At 35.3% G+C, this 22,364-nt stretch overlaps 1 protein-coding gene across 1 annotated transcript in view; it reads right to left on the bottom strand.

Moving 5' to 3' along the window:
* cdh18 (cadherin 18, type 2) overlaps positions 1 to 22,364 on the bottom strand; it is a 194,123-nt gene that overhangs the window by 36,093 nt on the left and 135,666 nt on the right. Inside the window, exons 8-10 of the mRNA XM_015370148.1 lie at positions 16,429 to 16,565; positions 12,598 to 12,719; positions 7,274 to 7,391 (exon numbers count right to left, since the gene is read on the bottom strand). Of these exons, the coding sequence (XP_015225634.1) occupies positions 7,274 to 7,391; positions 12,598 to 12,719; positions 16,429 to 16,565 (377 nt within the window). The remainder of the gene's footprint in view (positions 1 to 7,273; positions 7,392 to 12,597; positions 12,720 to 16,428; positions 16,566 to 22,364) is intronic.

The raw sequence follows: 22,364 nt of genomic DNA, 5'->3' as shown, positions 1-22,364 counted from the left end.
CTTACAGCCTGTGCAGAACAAGCTGGAGTGGGCCAGAACAGGGGGAAAGCCATATAGAGTATAAATGCTGCAGATACTGTGACGGACAGCTCCTTTTCCTCATGGAAAGGAGCATAAAGAGCATCAAGCATAACAAGCCCTTTAGTGGTATGAATAACCAACACTTTGTCTAGCTCCCCAACAACAGCGGATGGAATTATGATTTGGCTGTAGGTACAAAAGTTTAAATTAGTAATGATCAAAGTTATTCCACACATATGTTTTTATGTTTTTAAAAGAAACAGCCACAAATGAAGTTTAACGGGGATACTTTTGTGAGAAGAAAAAGGGGTCATGAGAGAGTTAGTGGTCTGAGTGACTGAAAGGGATTTTCTTCAGTTACACAACAACAGAAGGAGGTATTAGGCCTTGGCACAGCCTAGCCACCAACTGTTAGTCTGCGACAACAGCAATGAAAGAAGCTGCTTTGAGTGTGAAGAGCTTACTTGAATTATCAAACACAGGAGTCAACAGTATGATGCCACGTCTGTAGTTTTTCTTTCTCAAGTTCAAGTGCAAATGCAGTCTTTAATTGAGCATATTCGACTGAGTTCACAAAAACCCTGGGAGCAGCAGCTTAACTTTTCATAGGGGGCTTTATGCAGATAAGAGCGTCAAGGAAATTTAAGAGCCAAGAAGTAAGTAATACAACTAGAATGGGGCTGATAAGAGTGTAAATAGCTAGAAAATTTCAGGTATAATGGTTCAAAACTCCTACAGCAGGGGTCTTCAAAGTCTTCCAGGCCAAGGACCCCCAAACTGATGGTGAGATGGAGCGGGGACACCCCAGATATATATATTGTATGAAATTGTGTTATATCAAACTGGTCCTATAGTCACTCTATGACATACAGAGTAATGTAAATAAAGTAATTTCGCCCTGGAATGATTAAAGTATTTCTGATTCGGATTCCTTGTTGATGGGACTGGTGTTGTGAATGAAACGGTGCCCAGCTTGAAAGAGCTCCTGTGTGTCGCTGAATGTGTGCATTGATGACTGAAAGACATGTAATTAAGTGTGTTGAATTCATGTTAATGTGAATTTAAAGACATTTCAATTAGTGGAATAAATTGCAGGGGGGAATATAAAAAAGTCCAATCATCCAAAACTTTCGCCGAATCTCATGCAGTACCTCTAAGGAACCCCTAGGGGTCACAGACCCCCTGTTGAAGACCTTTCAATAGAATTGTGAATTTTTCAGACCAAAGAAACTCCATTGTTAATAGAATACTTGCATAACAGTGCACAACCATTCAAATAGTTTTTGTATTACTAGTTTTGGAGAAAAAAACATAACAGCAGGGTAGTATCTATACCTGCCAAAATGCATCAACTAGAAGGATACAGAATTTCAAGGCTTTAGATATACAATCTAAGACAAAAAAGAAGATCATTAATAAAGTGGAGAAAATATGATGCAATAATTACATTCCTAACAACACCCTCCTTAAAAACTTTGGTAAATATACATTTACGGACTGTCGGTTGGAATGACACAATGAAAAAAAAATGTCTACTGCTGCATTCAGACCAATTGGGATTTTAGCATCAGGGGCGTCTGTTTTTCATGCAGAGTATACGGCGGACGCAAGTCTCGGGGGTTTGAGAGGTCCTGTGGTGCATTTCGAGCGTCAGGCATGGCAGATGCTAGAGTTGGAAAATCTGAGCTTCCCTAGCTCCATGTGGAGCGCAACCAATCGGAGAAAGCTGATCCGGGGGACAGTCAGTGCATCCAAACTGTGGCCTCTTCTTTTGTGAAGCAAAATATTCACTTCACTGCTATGAATGGCAAAGAAAAATCCCTGAGTGCTTGGCCGGTGTCAAGGCAGCTGTATATTCATAATCTTAATGAAGTGGCAGTGTGGATAATGTTTTGAGGGGTAACTTCTCGCTTACTGACATGTTAAAAATATTATTTTTCCCACTTATCATGGCAAATAAAGCCAAGTTACTGCTTTTTTATACAAGAGACTGGCAAAGGAATAAAGGTTTTGCCACAGACTAGCTGGATTTCTGTCCTGATATTAACTAGAGATCTGTAAAGTGATCTCAACAGTACTTTTTAATGGAGATTCACTTTAATCTAACATAATTGCAAAGTTTTGAAAGAAAAAAAAAAAAACAAAAAAAAAAAAAAACAAAGAGCGGCCAAATCCTGCCACTTCAACATCATGGATAACTGCCATTCAAAACAGAAAAGAACATTACTAGATCATAATTAAATGAAGCTTCAACAAAGTATTAGATGTTTAACCATATTTTGTGTATTTTTTTTTTCCCTTCTTAAAGATTACATTTTGTTTTTTCATTTATTTGTACAGGTAACAGGTTTTCGGGAAAGGAAACATATTTTCATTTTAGGTTAAATCTTGGCTAAGAGAGTTTACGCTTTTTGAATATGATACCTAATTCTGTCCAGGAGGAAGCTACTAAACCTGTACTTTAATGAAAGTAAAACAAACAAAAAAAGCTGTTAGCAGTACTATCAATATAGAGGTTGATAAGAATTATTATATTGCAAAAATGGATTTATGTTTTCTTACATGCTAGCAGTAATCTTTTAGCACAGCTCATAACAAGAAGTCAGAAAAGATTTGATGTGACACTCCCATTAGTGTTCTAAATGAGGATAGTTCTGAATGATTTGCAATTCTAACAATTAACCAACATTTAGCCAGACAGCTATTACACTAAACATTTTTAATTTTGGTGTTTCTGTCCATGTTGCTTTGATATTAAAGATTGAGAGTAATTAAAAATTATTCAGGAAAAGGTCCCATTTTGCCAGTTTTATGCAAAAACAAGATTTTATAAGCCTGGTACAAAGGCACTGTTGACTTATGCATAATAATTCATTAATACCAGACTAAAGGGCTTCCTATAACATAGAAAGTCTTATTTTCTCGCTTGGTTCTCTGAGATTTTCTTTTCTTTTTCTGCCTCTGTAAATTTATAGTTTTCAATTAGTACCCTTTCAACATCAGTTTAAAGTGGAAATTTCTTTGAAATGGGAACATAAAGTCAAGAATATAACCCATTTAAGCTTTGAGACCTTTAGGGCTGTGTTGAATTTATTGTCCTGTCTTATTTTCCCATTTGTTGTTATCTCTGCTGAGTCAACACTCACAGGTATGATTTACCTATCTGTCCGCTTGTATGCCTTTTGTCCAGCAGTGCAGAAACTTTCTGGACTTACTGTCATTCTATTTGGAATAGAGTGACATATTTCTGCTTTGAATATCAACACATATAAAAATTGATATGACTAAACTTCTTTTTAACCAAATATTTTTACATTTGATGGTATTGGTAAGTATTGAAAGTATGAATTCATGGTAAATAGAGATTTTCATGGTTGGAATATTTTTTTGGATTAAGGATTTTCACAAAATCCAAAAAATATTTTTTAAATTACATTTTTTTCATCTTAAGCAACTCTTTTTTGGATAATAAGGAAAGATATGAGCTATAAACACTTTGGGAGTATGAAGTCGGTAGAATTACAGCATCGGAAAACAACTCAGTGTTGTATGAGTTTTAAATTTAAATTTAAAAGGATGTAAATATACAGAGATGAAGAAAACCGAGTCACTGAGGAAAACATTTTTGTGATGTTTTTTGAATATAAGTCAGTGTCGTTTATAGTTATATTTAGCATGACATATATTTCCTAGAATAAATCAACTTACATATAAGTAAGCTGGTTTCATGAGTACTGAATATGTACAGACATAATCAGCTTTATAGCTGTTTTCCATTCTACTCTTAGAACAAAGAGGTTTCAATATCTGTTTTTACTATGTACGTTAGCTCAAGCAATGTCGTTTTGTTCTCTCACATCTTCACTAAAAATAATCAAACAGCTAAATTCTGCCCATCCCTCACAGAATTATATCAAATAATGTAATCAGAGAAAAACAAGACCCTGCAGGCTAGTCTGCAACAGGAGGTAAAGAGCAAAAATTAAAAGGCACCAAATCAAAAGATAACAGATAAGGGCCCCCTTCCTGTGGGCTTTGGAATACTTTACAGCAGATTTACATGAAATACATTCAAGTTTTTTGGAAGAGAAAAAAAATATATTTGATTGAGTATAACTATTAATTAAAAACTGGATATTTGACAGTTTGCAGTTAGCACTTTAAGCAGATCTTTTCTCTGTTTTAAACGTGTGTTTGCTAAATGGAGGCATTAGGTGCATTCCCAAATTTATGGAGCTCATTGCAACGGAACAGAGATAATAAAATAAACGGAAATCAAATTTAAGAATAAGTTAAACTTAGAACCCATTTCCTTTTTATTTAGATATGATGAACTCACAGCTTTAATTTACATTTTAAGACCAGCAATATACAGGGACATACAGAAAGACTGATGTTGTGACCAAGATTCTGTTAAGCAGACAGCATATGGCAAAACTGAGAAGTCATTCTGTTAAGAAAATTCTAATTTGGAAGCAAGTAATAAAAAATAGCATGTGCTTTTCACAGCAAAGTCATATTATTACACCAATTGTGACAAGAAAAATATCACTCCTAGAATAAGTACAACTTAATTTCTTAAGTTCAATATGCAGTGCTGGACAAAAAATATTGGTTGCCATTTAACCTTTTAAATTTTATGAGATGATTTAACACCAAGTAGTGAATAATTGTGAAGTAGAAAGATAAAAATACATAGTTTCAAACGGTTATACCAATAGAAATCTGAGGGTGAATGCATAGGTGTTAAGGCCCCTTCAGTCTGACATGCCTGAATACAAAAAAAACTGTGAAAGCCCAAGATGTTTGTCAAACAACGAACATGAACGAAAAGGTTCATGATGCTTCCTATAACAGGATCCTCAGCAATGGTATAAATCAAAAGAGAGGCAGCTTGTTTTCCTTTTCTATAAAAAAAAGTCTGCACATTAGGATAAAAAATAAAAATTAGATAGCAATTCTTTTTTTTTTTAACTAAGACATTTTATTCTTGGATCCTATATGATCTTTATGTTCTGCTCAGCTCTCTGCATTAGAGGGCAGAAATCTGTCCCAAGGCTTTACAGAAGGCCTGGTAACAAGGTAATGCATGTTTTAAAAAAATTACCTTTTCATAACTGCTGTAATTATTCATCATTCTTTGATGTGGATCAAAGCCTGTTAAAAAGGGTTTCATAGAAAGTTGTGGAGCTGGATTACAAAGCACTTTAGATCATCTCTCCCTTGAACTGGGGATACGATGTAAATTTTTTACAATCATTTTATTCAGCTACAGCTCAAACTGTATGACGAGCCACAGGGTTTAAAGGTGAACCACTCACCATATATGCTAAACGGTACAGCACTCTGATGCAATCTACCTGCTCACACTGTATATCCAAAAAACACATGTTGGACTCAGCGCCGGGAGATGGCGCTGGTCGGACTTGTAAATCTGGGAGAAGAAGAAGAACTCCCTTGTTTGCACATGTGCAGTGCGTGAGGTTCTGGTTAATTGATTTGTAGGCGCTCATAGCTCTACTTCAACAGAAGGATTTGCTCATGAACACCTTAGGAGGGCCGACTGGATTTCAAACACCTTTGATTTTCTCCCCGACATTATGATTCCTGATTGGTAGGTGGTCTTGAGAGGCTAACTGCCCCTCGTTAACCCCAGCATACTACACCACGTAGGTCGCATGATGAGGCTGAAACTTGACCCGATCCCTAAAATTCTTGCACGACTGAAGAACGGGCCTGAAAATGGCAAAAATGTTGTATAGTGTAGCCCAGCTTTAACCAGCTTTATTGACTACCAGTACCCTACAAGTGTCACTTGTTAACAAGAAGGCAGAGAGGTACCTTGAAAGTCATGGCATTAAAACAAAAGGAGCATTATTCATCACAGTTACGACAATTAAACTTATTTGAGGGTACAGAAAGCCTGCCAAATACTATTAGTATGCTAACAGATTGGAGACTAGCTAACCAAATCAATACCCGGTTGGTCCTAATCTAACGTCCTTGTGAAAATTAATAAATTTCACTATATTCAGCTCATCTGTGTTCTTTTGTAAAAAAAAAAAAACATTGTAAGATCAGTTCACACCAACATTTCTACTTAAGGACTTGCACCAATAGCACACTTTTATTCTTATTTCTTTTTATGAAGAATAAAAGAAATTGATCAGCATAAATAAAATCACCATACTGTAGATTTTTGCAAGGTTGAGGGTCAACACACTCACTGATGTTTTGTCATTCTTCGGGTGTACAGTTGAACAAAAGTCCTCTGAAAGCTTAAATTAATATATAAACTAATTTTTATGGAATCTGCAGCTACTAATCATCATTTCTTTTGAGGAATTTATATACCACATAATAAAATCAAAAGATGTTTTCCCTATTAACCTAATAGTTAACAACATTCTTCAACAGCTGAAAAAATCCTTAGGTGAATATAATCTTCTTTCTGGTTATTAAGTAAAAATCAGATACCTAATTAGTTTCTATCACTGAACATTTCTTAAAGGTATGTATTTTTTGCTGAAGTAGACTGGTCTCATTGGTTTTTGGCCTTTCTTTTAATCTCTTTTACCCTGAGATAAGATGAAGGTCAAAAGAAGAGAAATGTCCTTAAGTGCTGCATCAAAATTTGCCTCAGTAACTGAAGGCAGGCAAAGGTGGGCTTATGATGGGAAGAAATTGGACAAGGAGATAAAGCGACCTATCTTGCATGATCTGATATTTCTTTTCTTTACCTCTCTAGAGTGACCTTCATCTCTATTTTTTATGCTGCGCTGTGGCATCCAGAGTTCTGTGAACTCCTCTTCTCAGTGGGTAACCGTCAGATCTTCAGGCTGAGAGCTTATAAAAGCCCTGTGATTGTTGACCACCCGGGGGCTAGGTATTCACCTGACACTGAAAATGGTTTCCATGGCAACGCTCACTCGCCAGCCACGGGCAGGCAGATTATTATGTACAGAACGCGGCGACAGGGAGCGGCTGAGCGGAGTAATCCATTTGACAACACGATGCTCAAACACACCAGAGCTCTGTGACTCTTCTGGTTTAATGCAATCAGAGGAGATCCCACCGAGTCTTCAGCTTCCCATACCCACTTGTTATAAAGCATGGGGTTTTACTGTGTGAGGGAATCAGAACGACTTATTGAATGCTTGAAACCTGAGCAATGCGGATTTCTCGGCTGTGAGCAGACTGCAGAAAAAAACTCATAACCAAAGCTAACAAACATATTGATCACTTTAATTACCTTCATTATCCTTCAGGGTAAAGTTAGGATTAAGTGGAAGTTGGTCTGGCAAAGCAAAATAGAACCTCTGTCCATTAGCAAAGTCATCCTTATCCACAGCTGTGATGGTCTGGATCTCCTGGAAAACAAAATTGATATCCATTCAAGAACTATTTTTGCATTAAATGCAATATTTTACATTGTTACAGCATTAGCTTTAAATACTAGTTTTGAGTTGAAGCAAGAGGAGAATTTAGCAAACAATGGTGTTTTCACAGCAAATGTTAGTACCAGTATAGAAAACATTTGAATTTTATGTGCTATACCAGCCTAATTTACTGTCTCATTTTAAGGGTGGATGGAAAATGTAATAGTCTTAAAGATAAAAGTGTGGGTAGCATTTTTGTGCAGCCCCATTGGTCTGTATTATACAAAACTAACTTTATAGATGCATTTAGTCACTACTCTATTTGGGTAATAATTTGCACATTAACAGAAAAAAAGTTTTACCCAACTTTGTAAATAGACAGGATAAAGAGTGTCTGTGAATGTGCATTTTTAAGTCTTGCTAGACTCTCGATTTTAGGCTGGGACTTTTTCTGGGTTCTTCCAACAAATTCTAAAATATGGATATGGTTCTGACAAGTTTTCTTCCAGGAATTCCCTGGATTCAGTTTTTAACCAGTTTCCCACAGCATGAATCTGCTACCAGTGTCTACGGTGACCTGCAATGTTAATTTTCTGTTCTACATTAAGTCGAAGGGTTATGCTCTGATCTTGGCTGACTCAAAAACCTTTTGATGTTTGCAGTGATTTCTGTTTTGCACATTCATCCAAACTGGCCAAACTCCACTTCCATAGATTGCGATGATTCTGTTAATAACCTGAGCTTTAGATCTTTGTAGCTCCTTCAGAGTTATCATTGGCAAATTCTCTGATTCTCTTTGCCAGACGAGTAATTGTAGGTGGACTTTCTTGTTTTGAAAGTTTTGTCGCTATGCCATGCTCTCCCTCATTTTCAGATTATGGATTGGTCTGATGTTTATTGGTTTAGATTTCTATTTCTTTGACTAGATCCCTATTGAAGCCATGATATGTATAGAAAAGGCTGGAATAATGCTAAGATGGATTTAAACACAGATAGATAAGATTCTAAGGGGTAAAGGGTTACATAGGTATAAATTGGGGTTACTATGGAAAAGGGAGACAAACAATAATGCATTATTTATTTATAAACAAAAGAAATTCCCTTCCACTTGACAGTAAAGGATTAGTTAATTATATTATATTCTATATTGAACCCCAAACAAATGCTCTAGTTGGTAATTCCTATTAAATCACTGCTGGTGATGCTAATTCTCTAAAGATATAAAAAACTTGTAGAGTTACTGTATTAAAAAGGTTTGGGCAAAGACTTAAATCCCCCTTTTCACAGTCATGATTTTGTTAATTTTGACAATGTGGTTGTGCAATAATAATAACAATTGTTTGTGATTATGGTAATGCTCTATAACAAATATGGCTTTATTTATTTATTTGTTCCTTTGTTTGAACAAAAAATAGGGCCAAAAAATGTATTAAAAATGTTTTCATATAATGATAAAGGTAAACAAAAATCTAACTGGAGCATGTTTGCTGGTAAGAGGTTTCTAATGTCTGAAAATACCCAATTATTTTCTCTATTTTTTAGAATGGAACCTTTAGGTTTCTAAAGAAGAAGTTATATTTCATTGTGTTTCTTTACACAATGTTTAAGGTAAGAGATTTAACCATTTCTATATAAAAGAAAAAATAAGTTTCATCTTATATTTACTTTCTAATAGAGCTTTAAACATGTTTGATATAACTTTAAACCTGTTCAGTGTGTTTTAATTCTTATGTTTCTATTAAGCTGGACCATAAGTCAATCAGAACTCAGGGAACTCTGTTGCTAGGTAGACAATGAGACTTTATTAATTTATTAACAGCAATGATTAAATGAAGAAAAGTAGAGTAAAATAAACTCTACTTTTGTGAGAAATTATATTCAGTTTATGCTACATAAGATGTAGTGCAAGATATAGTTAGATGGATAGGTGCCTACACCTTTTATATCCCTTCAACATAAATGTGAAACACTTCCTTCACAAAAGAACAACAAGAAAAACAACTAAACCTCTTAGCAGACGTATACATATTACTAGGATTTCTTGCTTCAGTCTGTGATCAAAGACAATTTAAGGTCATTTTTACATTTTCCACCTTTCCTTTAATTATGTGTTGTAACAATGTCTTGGAGTGTATTCACATCAGCCCTGTTCAGTCTGCTGTATGTCGTTTTTACACCTGATAGTCCGGATTGATTCGGAACCAAAATTGCGACATGGTTACTATTTTCAAACTTTATGAAACCAAAACCAAACCTTTTGTCCCATCTGTTTGACCCCTCGACTGCAGTGGCTCTGTGCGAACCACTGAAGAAAGACGTTTGGTCAAAAACCAGGAAATGTAAAGCATCTTGGAATGACAACAGATTTCAGCAGTGTTATTACTATGCTGTCTTTTGACAAGTTTGACATATAAGTATCTTTCAACAATGGGCTCAGCATGCAACAAAAAAAAAAAAAGGGAGATGAAAGCAAAGGCTCTTAATGAGGCTGCGACGAACTAGAAATGGTGCATTTGACTTAAATGCGCTAATGTCATAAATGCACAGATGTCCAGCAAGGTATTTTTAAGATATTATTAACTTAATTTGTATTATTATGCAGTACAATCACAGCTTTTGTAGCACTCTCCAGTCTGTATGGCATTCACATCTCTTTCTGCACTGGGCCAGAGTTCAGTATAACATAGCAGAGACATAGGTGACGAGTTTGACAATTTTTTTTCAGGTTTGATTGCACATTCATATCTCCATAAATGAACCAAACTTTCTGGCCAAATTAAATCTGATTAATTATCTTATCCTTCAAACTTTCCAAAAGACAGTATAGCAAGGACACTGCTGAAATCTGTTGTCATTTCCTGATGTTTAAGTTTTCGTGCTTGTTAACTAAATTGGTTTTTGGTGCAGTGGCACGACATGCGAAGGGGGTAAACAGGTGAGCCAAAAGTTTTGTTTGTTAATGTATCAGATGTTGTAACTTTCGGTTCCCAATTGATCCAAATTTACCAGACTATGAAGTGTGAAAATGACCTACATTTACATAGTGATTTTCCATACGTTTAATTTTTGAAAGGCATATCTCTGCCTTTACTTTTTTGCTTCTAAACATACATTTATTTAGAGTTTATACTGTGTTTATTCCATAAAATCTGAGGGTTATAAATACTTGTTTTTATAGGTTAGAATGCAGTAATGTTTAATTTTTATAGAGTTGGTTTTACAGTAGTATATTAACCCATACATTAACAGAAGGTCATGTTCATACAAATACTGCATAGCTTCTTAACAACGCTTTAGTTGAAAACGATTTTCTAAAACTGTTAGAAATTGTATTGTTGACATGATTTCATTAAGGTTCCAGGACATTTTTTTTATTACTCATCTTAAAAACCTGGTTTCATAAACTCATGCAATTGGTATATAATCCATTATGGGACTAACCTTATATTTGATTGTTGCTAAATACATGTTTATAAAAATGTAATGCAATTTAAAATACTTTTATTTTCCCCGGGGAAATGTGTTTTGGGCAGATGAAACTGCATCAAGATAAAATTGGTGCAATTAAGCAAAAAACAATATTAAGAATAAAAGCTGGTGAGACAAGCGTTTTAAAGAAGCAATAACAAATAATGACACCCTGTTTCAGTCAAAGTATTTTGTTGTCCAAATACTTTTAAAGGATGCCAAGTTCTTTTTAGAAATTGATTAGAGTATTTGTGGTCCGGATCTCTTTCTGGTTTCCACGTGTGCAGGACGGTGCTGTGTTGGTACATTATATGACGAATCTTGTGCTCCTTTTTCATCTCTCATATGCTTGGGTCAGGAACTAGGAAGTAAGCATAAGCTACTCTTTGGAGCAAAGTAGTTCCAGGTTTAAAGGGAATAAAAACTTGATATGATGAAAAGGACCAATTGTTTATGGGAAATGTATCTTTCATACTGAGTGACAATGAGAATGATTTTGGTCAGTTTTTGAGTAGATTTCTTACTTACTGATCTTTAAAGATTTAAATATTAAAAATAAAATGTAATCTTATAAAAATATACCACTTAATTATGACAGTTGTGCTTTGTTGTCCTTTTAATCTCAAATTATTTCTCTCATGGTATGGTTTCGTTTTGTCAATCTAGAGAAGCTATATATAATACAATATATAATATAATATAATGACAATAAAAACGACATGATGCCTTCTAGTGGTAATTCATGAATTATATAAAAAGTTGTACACCACATTAACCCTTAATAAGTCAAAATGTTGTTTTCCTTTTAAGTTTTCTGATAAAACCTAAAGACTTATAGATACATGTATAATAGCATTACCTTTCATCATTTTTATTGATATAGTCATATTAGTAAAATAAATATTATTATATATATCTTTAACAACTGAAACTAACAACATCTGGAGATATTTAGAATCTGAGATGCCATCAGTAGGCTTTTTTATATATATAAATATATGGCTTTATTTATAGTTTGAAATGCTTTCGTTGGATTCAATAATTATTTGATTTGGATACAAACCATTTCAGTTATAATCTACATAAAAATTGTCATCAAGAAATCACAAAAAATGAATCTAATGCTCCTGTAAGCACATTTTGTGCAGAATATAAGTTTCACTGAATGCTTTCTGCTTAATCCAAAGAGTCAGGAACCCTTAGCTTGCAAACAATAATTTAAACCTTAATTCAAACTTTCCTTTAAACTTCTCTTGAACCAGTTCTTTACTATCAAAATGTATTTAGTTGAGCCTTCTGCTGCTTTACTCTATCATCCTTAGCAGAACCACACTTTCATTCATTTCCAGGCTGCTGATTGCTCTATACTTCAACAACCTTCTTAATTTGAATGAATCAAAGAGTACTGTGAGCAAATTGGAACGAGCTTCGATTTAGAGCTGTCATGGTCTGCTGCTGAGTTACTCATTTTGTATAAGGGATGATAAAGCAGCCTCTTTCCAGTGCAGTCAGAGCTGCCAGAGCTCTGGTCTTGCTGAGCAACCCAAAACTTGCTGAGGGAAACGAGAGTTCAGCGATATGAGGTGCGTTCAGGGAAATGACAGTGGTTAATGTGCAGCTCTCCAAGTTTCTTTTTTAAGTTGAAGAATGTTTGACCATGCGAGAGAGGAAAAGTGTAAGTAGTGTTTAGCTTTTTTTTTCCTCCCCTTGATGGATTCCAGACTCTCACCTGGCCGGGCTTTGAGCTTTCGCACACAATCACTTCCTTGTTGGTGGCTATTTCTGGTGGATTGTCGTTCATGTCCAGCACCTGCACGGTGACAGAAACGTGCCTGAGCAGACTGGGGTTGTCTGTAAGAAGAGTTAGAATAGAAGGAAAAATGGAGAAAAGCAAAATTTAGGCATTCATTGCAAAATAAATCATTCAACATTTTAAAAGACGTAACTGAGTATGGTCCAGTCAGAATAATACTAAGGCTTCAAATACTAACATTCTCAGTAAAACCATTAAACTGTTTTTAATGATTTTTACTAGTACTGCTCCAACATCTTAGATGTTTAATTCAGTGCTTAAATGTCATAGCTCTACATTCACATAACATTTTTATTACAAGGTCCAAATATGACTTCTGGCTAATATCAAAGTATCAGAACACCAAATTTGATCAGTTTCTTTTTTTTTCTCAACATGTTAAACAACTTCCCTACAACTTAGGAGGAAAACAAATAAGACTTATTCTCTTTCAGCTCCCTGGTTGTTATATTAAGCAGGTAAAGTGTACAGAGCACTCTCACTCTATTCCCAATTCAACATCTTGAATTGCTTGCTTATTTTTCCTCTTCTTTCATTTTACTTTTTTGTAAGACCCCTGACAGCCACTTACATAATTTAGTTTTAAGGCAATCCTGCCTTGAACATTGCCTTCCAGACGGGGTATTTCTTAAACTGCTCTCTCAACTAAAATCAAAGCAATAACTTTAACATTACATTAACATGTTAGGTCGAGTCAGGATATATCCAGCACTGATTTGGTCAATTTTACAGTATATACTCAAATATGGTACATAGTTCATTGCGCTGTAATTCTAGCAGATTTATAGTAAGAAGTGTTAAACAAACGCCTTAAACAAATTAAAGAGGGCCACATTTTCTGTAGCTCTGAAGTACGGTTCTTTGAGGAATGCAGCTGACTGTTGACCCATGAAGTAGATCTGTCTAGGATTGTAGAGTGCTTTTACTGGGTGGCTTCCAGGAGAGATAATGATTTACGGCATGACAAGTAGAGCAGCTGAGGTGAAACAGAACATTTGCTCAGCAAAAGAATATCAGTAAAGAAAAAATAAAAAAGATACAAAATCCTAAACTGTACATAATAAAGACATATATATATATATATATATATATATATATATATATATATATATATATATATATATATATACAGTGGGTACGTGTGTTGTGGAGGATTTCACATGAATTTTGCAGGAACTTATTAAATGAGTTGCAACTGTAATGTGAAAATTAACAAGTGAAATATCTGTGATATATATTACCATTGCTGCAAATGAGTGAAAATGATCATGTTATATGTAACGGTTTAAAAAAACACCGTTGGTTTAATTGGTTTAGGATTGTCTTGTGCTAGGTTACCATATTCAAATCAATTAATTACTGCAGCAAAAAACTGTACGATAAAAATAGGAAGTCGATCAGTCAATTATTTCATAAATTAAATAAGTAGTCAAAAAAATAATAATGAAATAACACCTTCATAAGGGATCCTTATTATATCATATCTCACCACATCATCATGATTTATGTTTTTAGTTACAGTTTAATTATGACATTCCTTTATAAAAAATAGATATAAAAGTTATCTACTCCTTTAAATGTCGGGCTTTTAAATCTCTGACCCTAGATGTTAACAATAACAAAGTGGCTTTGAATTTAAATACCCTAATAACTTACTTAAACACTTCTTATTTATATCTACTTCTACCCTCTGCAACATAGACTGCAGTGTAATTAGTTGTGAGCTGTTCGTCTTTTTTTGCGTAACTGTAACTCTTTGCCAACTCAATGTATATGCCCCATTTACACTGTTTAGGTATCTGTTGTGGAATACTAAAGAGAGATAAAGAGATAAAGAAACATTAGTATGCATGTCCTTGTCAATTGGCTGGAGATTTGCCTAATTGTGATTACAAATTACCCACGGCACCTCAGGTTAGGGGGCTTTATTGATTTAATTAGTTGCCGGACTAGAAAGCAACACTTAAACAATGCTGGTTTGATTGAATTGTATGGGCAATCATAGGGAAATGCAATCTAACCTGTTTAGCACAGAACAAACAACATGCAAATTAAACTAACCTAATATTTTCTTTAAAATCTACAATGTTTAAACACACAATTTTATTTAAGACTTGTATGTAAACATATACTGCACCATTTTTCTTTTTAACTGCAGCACAGTTGGACATTTTCTAATCGATACCATGAGAATCGCTTGTCCAGTGTCCACAAATCAAGTGTGCCATGGTATATAGCATGGGAAAACCACTAACAACAGGTGAATCTGATTACCGTGTGGTTAAGTATGTTCTTTCTATATGTGCGTTGATGACTATGTCAGCATGCAGTGTGGCTGGAGTGTCCTTAAATAACACAAACAATATCAAGTGTTCTTTACTTACAATGTGCTACAGATTTGAGTCTGTATCTAAGGGCAGCATGTGTGCTGCTGATTCATGTACTCATTGCTTTTTATGGATCCCCTCTTTTATTGATATTGATTTTGACTCCTGTGTTACTCTCTATGAATTTGAACCCCGGCTGCCCCCTGACTATACAGTCCCCCCAGGGTGTCCTGTTACCTAGAGGGATAGGAAAAAAGAGGGAGAACTATAGGCAGTGGCTTTTTTTCTTCTTAATTGTTTCTATCTAAGTCATGCTGCTTTTGTAAAGGTTTGGTTATTTGCAGGCTTCTCTGATGTATAACATCTAAAGGCTGGAGGGTAAACACAATAAAACTAGGAAAGCAACATTTTTCATTAGGATGTGTCTTTTGGGCATTAAAACACATTTTCCGACCATGCTATTTTATGCATATTTTTGTAAAAAAAACTTCCATTTAAAATCTAAAACAAAGTCTTTCATGAAAATACATCAAGGATAAGCCAAAATACCAGTCGCTAAGAGCATAAAGCAGTCAGTTTTTCATATTTGTGAAAAGGTAGTGACTTTGGATATCTCAAAAGACCTTAGGGCAGGGGTCTGCAACCTTCCAAATCCAAAGAACATTTTTTGTCCTGAGTGTGCCTGTTACCTTCTTTAGAACCTCAAAAATAATACCTGACTTTTGAATAAAACAACCAATTATTTTTCTTAAATATCTGCCTTAGGAAATCTATTTCCATCTTAAACAACCAATGGTTTATTTGTATTTTTAGCTTTTAAAAATAAGGAAAAACATAAAGACAGATCTTCTTCTATAAGCTATTAGTTGAGGTAAAAATAAAAACTTCCAAGCTAATTAGAAGAAAAATGGCTCTTAAACAAGCTGGTTCTTTTAATCTAATTTTGTTGTGAAAATTTGCCCCTATTAAGAGCCATTATGGTGGGTCCAAAGAGCCACATGTGGCCCCAGAGTCGCAGGTTCCAGACCCCTGCTTTAGTGTATATTTAATAATAATAACGAAAAACAACAGTAATACTTTATTGGTTTCACATTGCATTTAACCCACCCCCCTTAGTAGCAGTGTGCTGCCATTGTGCGGCGCCTGGGGAGCAGTGTGGGGTTAAGGGTCTTGCTCAGAAACCCAGAGTGGACGCTGTGGGGATTGACCGGGTACTTGCAGCCCTCTCAGAACAGTGTGCTGATCTAACCCACTAGGCCAACACTCACATATTTAGTCCATTGTGAAGGGGGTGGCAATTTTGGAGTATTTAAATAACTTATAATTTGTAAAATACAAATGTTACCCAGAAAAAAACTCTACTTTAAAAGATAATCAGTAATCCATTGCATGATGTTTGTTTAAACAACTGGGTACCTACCAACCTCCGAGGCCATTACTGTGATATTGTGCCACGGTATAGCTTCTCTATCCAGAGGTTGTGTTGTACGTATGACCCCACTGCTTTCATCGATACGGAAGTATCGCACACCATCCTCTTTGCTGTCCAGATAATATCTGTCAGAAAGATAAAAACATGGAATTAGAATGAATTACTGAGTTACATTACTAACAGATAATTGTTTGACAAAGAAAATAAAGGAACAAACCAATAAGGTCAGGTGTAACTTGTATGTCCCTGAGTATGTAACTCACTCTAAAATTCACCATTAGGGTTTTACTCAGGAAAGTTCTTGGTTCAAATCCTAGCCGTGACTTTCTCAATGGGTTGTGGAAACCTCCAAAATGTATCTGGGTTTTTTGTGGTTATTTTTGGGGATACTCTTATGTTAAGGCATACTCTTATACCAAAAAAATAACGTAATAATAAATAATTAGAAATAAACGTAGGGAAAACTAAACGTTTTTTTTTTTTTTTTACATATTTTGTAGCATTTCGTGTTAATTCACAAATGGGGAGCCGCTGCCAAAAACTAAAGATGTGTGGGGGGGTCATAAAGTGCAGGAACCCCTGTGTTAGGGCATTCCATTAATTTCTAATGTTTTTTTCATTTTTACAAATATATGAATAATAATCTTCGTTTCACAATTGAAAAAAAAAATATTTGAGGCAAAAGTAATAGGTTAAAATATAGCAACTTAAGTTGCTAATAACTTGGCATGTGAGTGGGACAAGTTTCCCAGCATAATTATTAAGTCGTTTAGAGATAGAAGATTAAAGTAAAAGTCAGAATATTTGAAAGTAAAAATCAAATTTGAAGCAGAACTGGATCCTACAAGAATATGACCCAATATTTATCATTAAACACATTAACATCCACATAAAATGTAGAAAAGGCAAAGACTAATAGCCTTAGTCACAAAAGAGTGCAGCTTTCATACTGAAAATTTGCAGTAGGGGGGAAAAAAAAGAAAATTTTGCAGTACAGAAAAAAACAGATGTATGAAATTCTGCATAATGGTGCCACTGCATATTTTACCTTCAGTCAACCCAATTTGCGTGGAATTGACCTCAGCTGCAAATGGATTTTCTCTTGTCCCTAAATACATATGCAAATCACCATAAACACCCAGAGGGCTCCCATTACGTGTCCAAATAACCATGTCTGTCGCAGACAACACACCTCAGGGATATTTGTTACAGTGAACCAATTTCTTGGGTGACATTAGTGACTCACAAAGGAAACCAGCTGATAATAAAAAATAAAAAAAACTTAGTGAGTATTTTGTTTCACCTTATTTGTACAAAGTGCAATCTGAATTATTTATCCACTGGATTGATCTCAAGTATTGTAAGGTAAACCCAAATCATGATAATTCAATGGGATATACCCCAATTTTTTTATCAGGAACATATCATCATACACAAACACACTATGTAAAATATAAATAATGTTTAGAACGATTCAGGACATCATAAAAAGGAACAGTAATCATAAAAACGTAAAAAAAGTAAACATCAGTCCATCAGTCTGTTAAAAATTTGTTTCTTGACACTTGAAATGTATTCCTTGATTGTACTTCACAAGTAGATACAGTTAATATACAGATCTGTTACATTAATAAAGAAAAAAAAAATATTAGCAAATGGTTTACCTATAGAAATATGAGTGCAGTGATATTTCTGATTATATTTGGAAATTGGCTCTTGTCAATTTGTCAGGACTCCAGTCTGTGTGTTTGTTTTCTGTGTTTGTCTCCCTTCCTCCACCTCCTCACACACCTGCTGAGGGTTTCCTCGTTAACAGAGTGTTCTTAAGCTGCTGACTGCCACTACCTCAACGCCAGAGTGTCTGCCAGTTTTGGGTACTCTAGCCAAGCTGAGTTTTGCTGAGTCAAACTGAGTTCTTGTCAACCTGAGTTTTAACATTGTTTGTCTTAAATAACTGCAAACTGGATTTTTCGGACCTTCTCTCCCTGGAAGGATCAACTGAGCTTCAAACTGAGCTGGGGTTCAAACAGGAGGTTTGGATCCACTTTCCCCAAGAGATCGTTTGAGCTTCACACTGAGAAAGGGATTTTTCTCCATTATGACCTGTTCAAGAACCGCAGGAAATCTGAGTGGCAGTCAGTTTCTCCGTTCACCTACAAACAACCGCATTCTGGGTAAACCCTTTTCCGCCCTCCACCGAATCAGACAAACTCTGGAACTACAGCATACAGACTGGAGTCAAAGATTCAATAACTTCTCTGGAAACGTGAGTTAGCACCCAAATCCTCTTCTCCAAGTTCACGAATCTATTTTCCCACTGAGCCTGAACTAATCGCTGTGCCTTCCCCCTCACTTTTCAGTTGTGGTTGAACAGTTTTCAGAGCAACACTTCTCTCTGCATTATCTCTTCAATAAAACCTGTTAAAACTTTTCCCCTGGTCTCCATGTTTGGTCTTCTGCATTTGGGTCTGAACTTTAGTAAAATCATGACACAATTGTCTATTGTATGTGTAATCAAACTTTGTTAAAGTATATAAACAATGTCTTAGCAACATGATGTGGCTGCCCCATATGACTGGCATGGAAAGCTCATGGATCATCACAAAAAACAACAAAAAACACAGACTTGTAAATCGACTCCCTAAAGAAACAATAGGGCAGTAGTGTAATGTTAAACTATAATGCATGTTTCCTACCAGTATTCCTTTGTAATGCTGCTCAGTTAAAATTATTTTTCCACTGAATATTCAAAACACACACAAAGCAGCATTATTGTATGAATTTTTACTGCTATCTAGTTGTCAGAGCTGTGCAAAATTATGCATCTTTATATTGAACAGCCTAATAAAAACCTAACATTTGATATTTTTAAATATACTCCAATGGACAGTTTCTGTTTAATTAGGATTTAACAATAACAGCACAAAAATACATTTTACTGTATATTATAACTGTTGATTTGTAATTGTAAATATATTAAATGAATAAGATTTGATTGACAACTTAAATCAAAGTAGGCTAAAATCAGTTGCCGATTATAGCTGTACAAAAACCAGAGATCAGAATTCAGTCTTAAAAATTTGATTAGTGTATCTCATGTTTTTTTTTTTTATAAATACACTTTTAGCTAGGAAGATCTACTGACAATGTGACAATCGTCTCACTCAGCGTGACTGAAGCTACAGTAAAAATATTTGTAGTCAAAGAGTTTTATACAGGCTTCTTGTCACACAGGACTCCTCGCCTCAACCATCACCCTGTTTTTAAAAGGCCACTACATCCACAGGACATTTTTACAGACACAGTAAAAGTCAAGTGAAGAAGTTGAGGTTAACAGTGGAAACAGACTCACAAAATACTTGATTTCAACCCAGTTTGCTTAATAACTACAGGAAACCTCAACATGTACTGAAAACAGAGTGTGTTTACAGTAAGCACACAATGTAGAGTTGTCCACACTGTGCATAAATGTAGAAAAGCAATTTTTTTTAACACATCTGAACAGGCAAAATATGTATTTATATGTCCTGACCAATATTTTAAATCCCTTTGCTTCTGTCAGATTTGCTGACCTCAGATACAGCAACTTTAAAGAGCAATATTTTCCTTTAAACATTTCAAAATGTGGCTTCATTACAACTTCAAATCTCAATGTGCATCTTAAGATTCCCTATGATATAAAAACAAAAAGTAAAGCAAATTGAAGGAAACTAATGTATTGTCATGAACTTGGCGCGGATGACTGGGTTGATTACTTATTTTATTCACCAACCTAGCTCCACCCAGTTTCTCATTACCGCTCATCTATTTCACCTGCTGCAGCATCTATTTAACCTGCCTTCTTCCAGTCAACAGTGCAACATTATTTGAGTTCTTGGCGAGAGTCTCTAAGCGAGTATTTGTGTTTGATTGCTTGATCCTAACCCATTCTGCCTTTGGACTTCTGAACCTGCCTGTTCCCGTTGTGATCTGTTAGCCTTACCTGTCTTCAGACTCCTGCTGGATTCTGCCTGTTTACCGAGCCTGGAATTGCTTCCTGACATCGTTATTGATTTCTCTTCGGTACCTCTTCGGATCTCTGATCTTCTTCCAGTGAGCCTCCTTGATACTGGCTTTGGCTTTGCCCTCTGGATTATCCTGCCTTGCTTCACCTGCTTGTATCTGATATCCTGCCTGTCCTTTAATCTTCAGGGCTTCAACATCTGTGACTTTCTGGGCGGTTCCCGCCACGTTTTTTCGGCAGCCGACTGGCTGAAAATTACCTCCGTTTTTTGGGCATGGACTGAACTTTAAGACCAGAGGTCCTTGCCTTAGACATCCTAGCTGTTCATTGCAGATCCATCATTTTAAATAATTTTTGAGATTATAAAATGTCTTCCTGAATACTTGGTTTGTTCTAAACCCTGACACTTATGGTGACAAAATTCTACAAATAACAGTAAAAATTACATGCATGTATTATTAACCCCCTCTACTTTAACATCTATGAAGAAATACTATTATAAACGGTTTTCTTAAGAAGATTTAGAAAATCTCTCACATCCATAGAGAATGTATTCAGCAACTTTAGATGCATTTCTACATCAGCACACGTGAATGGTTGAATTACCTTCACAGCTGTTTCAAGGTTCTGCTCAGGCCTGGTAAATGAGCCATTAATTTGATTCTGGTGTGTTTGAAAGGTTGAAAGGTAACGCGTCTTCAAGGCAGAAGTTGAAGACCTCTTTTGTAACTCCAGCCTAGTGTTCATGGAGCTTTTGATGTAATCATAATACAGTAGAAAAACAGTTTTTCATTAAGCATTTATCCATTTATTGGTGAACACAAAAAAAGACATTCACTACAGAATCTAAAAACAAAGTCCAGAGTTAGAAAAACTGCCTCAAACAAAACGAACAAAAAAATATATTTTACTGAAGCCATTCTAATTTTCTCTTTTCTTTTTCTGTTTATAGGATCTAAAACAGGTTTAAAATAGTACCTGAAATGAAATGCACCATCCCCCCTGAGAGACAACACACTACTCAGCACTGACTGATTTCATAAACGAGACAGTGTCTGATAAAATCACCACACCAGCAGCTGCATTTGCGTATAAAAGGCTTTTTGAGAAGTTAGTTCATTCGTGCACCTCATAACCCAGCTGTCAGCATTCAGCTATTTCGCAAAGCAGACTGAGATAAATGAGAAGAAGCCAGTTCCTGCACTTTATGGACATTTTTTACCCCTCACAGTTTCAAAGGGGTTTTATAGTTCTCTTACACATTGATGGATTTCAAGTCACATGCTGAAAACACGCATACAAAGTGGCTAAATTATAAACACTAAAAGGCTATGATTCTGCAAGTCAATGTGTTTTTTGGAGGCACAAAAAGAAAACAAGAAGGAGACCTGCAATCTGAGAAAAAGGGGGAATATATACACTGCAAAGGGTTATCTGACAATAAGCGTTTTATTTCTCCATGAAAGAAAATGTCTTTCTAAAACAAAAAAATGGGAGATAAACAAAAATAAACAAATAAATATGCATATATGTTTATATATTCCACATCCATGCGTTTAATCCACACATCCACAGGTTAGGAGTTTTAGTAAAATACTAAAACAGACTGAATGTCCAATAGAGACCAATAGTAATCAAGCTATTGATCTCAAAATGCATGCTACAGTATTATTAGGTCCAGCTCTGCTCAACATATAAAGGAAAATAAGGAAGTGACGAATAATAAAGATTTTTCTGTCTTCAAGTCAAATATCAAATTTCCCAAACTGGATTAAGAGGTGAGTGTCCCACTTGTCCACTCAAAGTGAACTGTTGTAAAAAATGGATGGATGGATGGATGGATGGATGGATGGATGGATGGATGGATGGATGGATGGATGGATGGATGGATGGATTTCACAATGATGTTGTACTTTATTTT

The sequence above is a fragment of the Cyprinodon variegatus genome, unplaced genomic scaffold (assembly GCF_000732505.1).
Source record: "Cyprinodon variegatus isolate N-32 unplaced genomic scaffold, C_variegatus-1.0 Scaffold42, whole genome shotgun sequence".
Taxonomy (NCBI): domain Eukaryota; kingdom Metazoa; phylum Chordata; class Actinopteri; order Cyprinodontiformes; family Cyprinodontidae; genus Cyprinodon; species Cyprinodon variegatus.
Note: the sequence above shows the minus strand (reverse complement) of the source record. Positions and strands in the feature narration are given on the sequence as shown.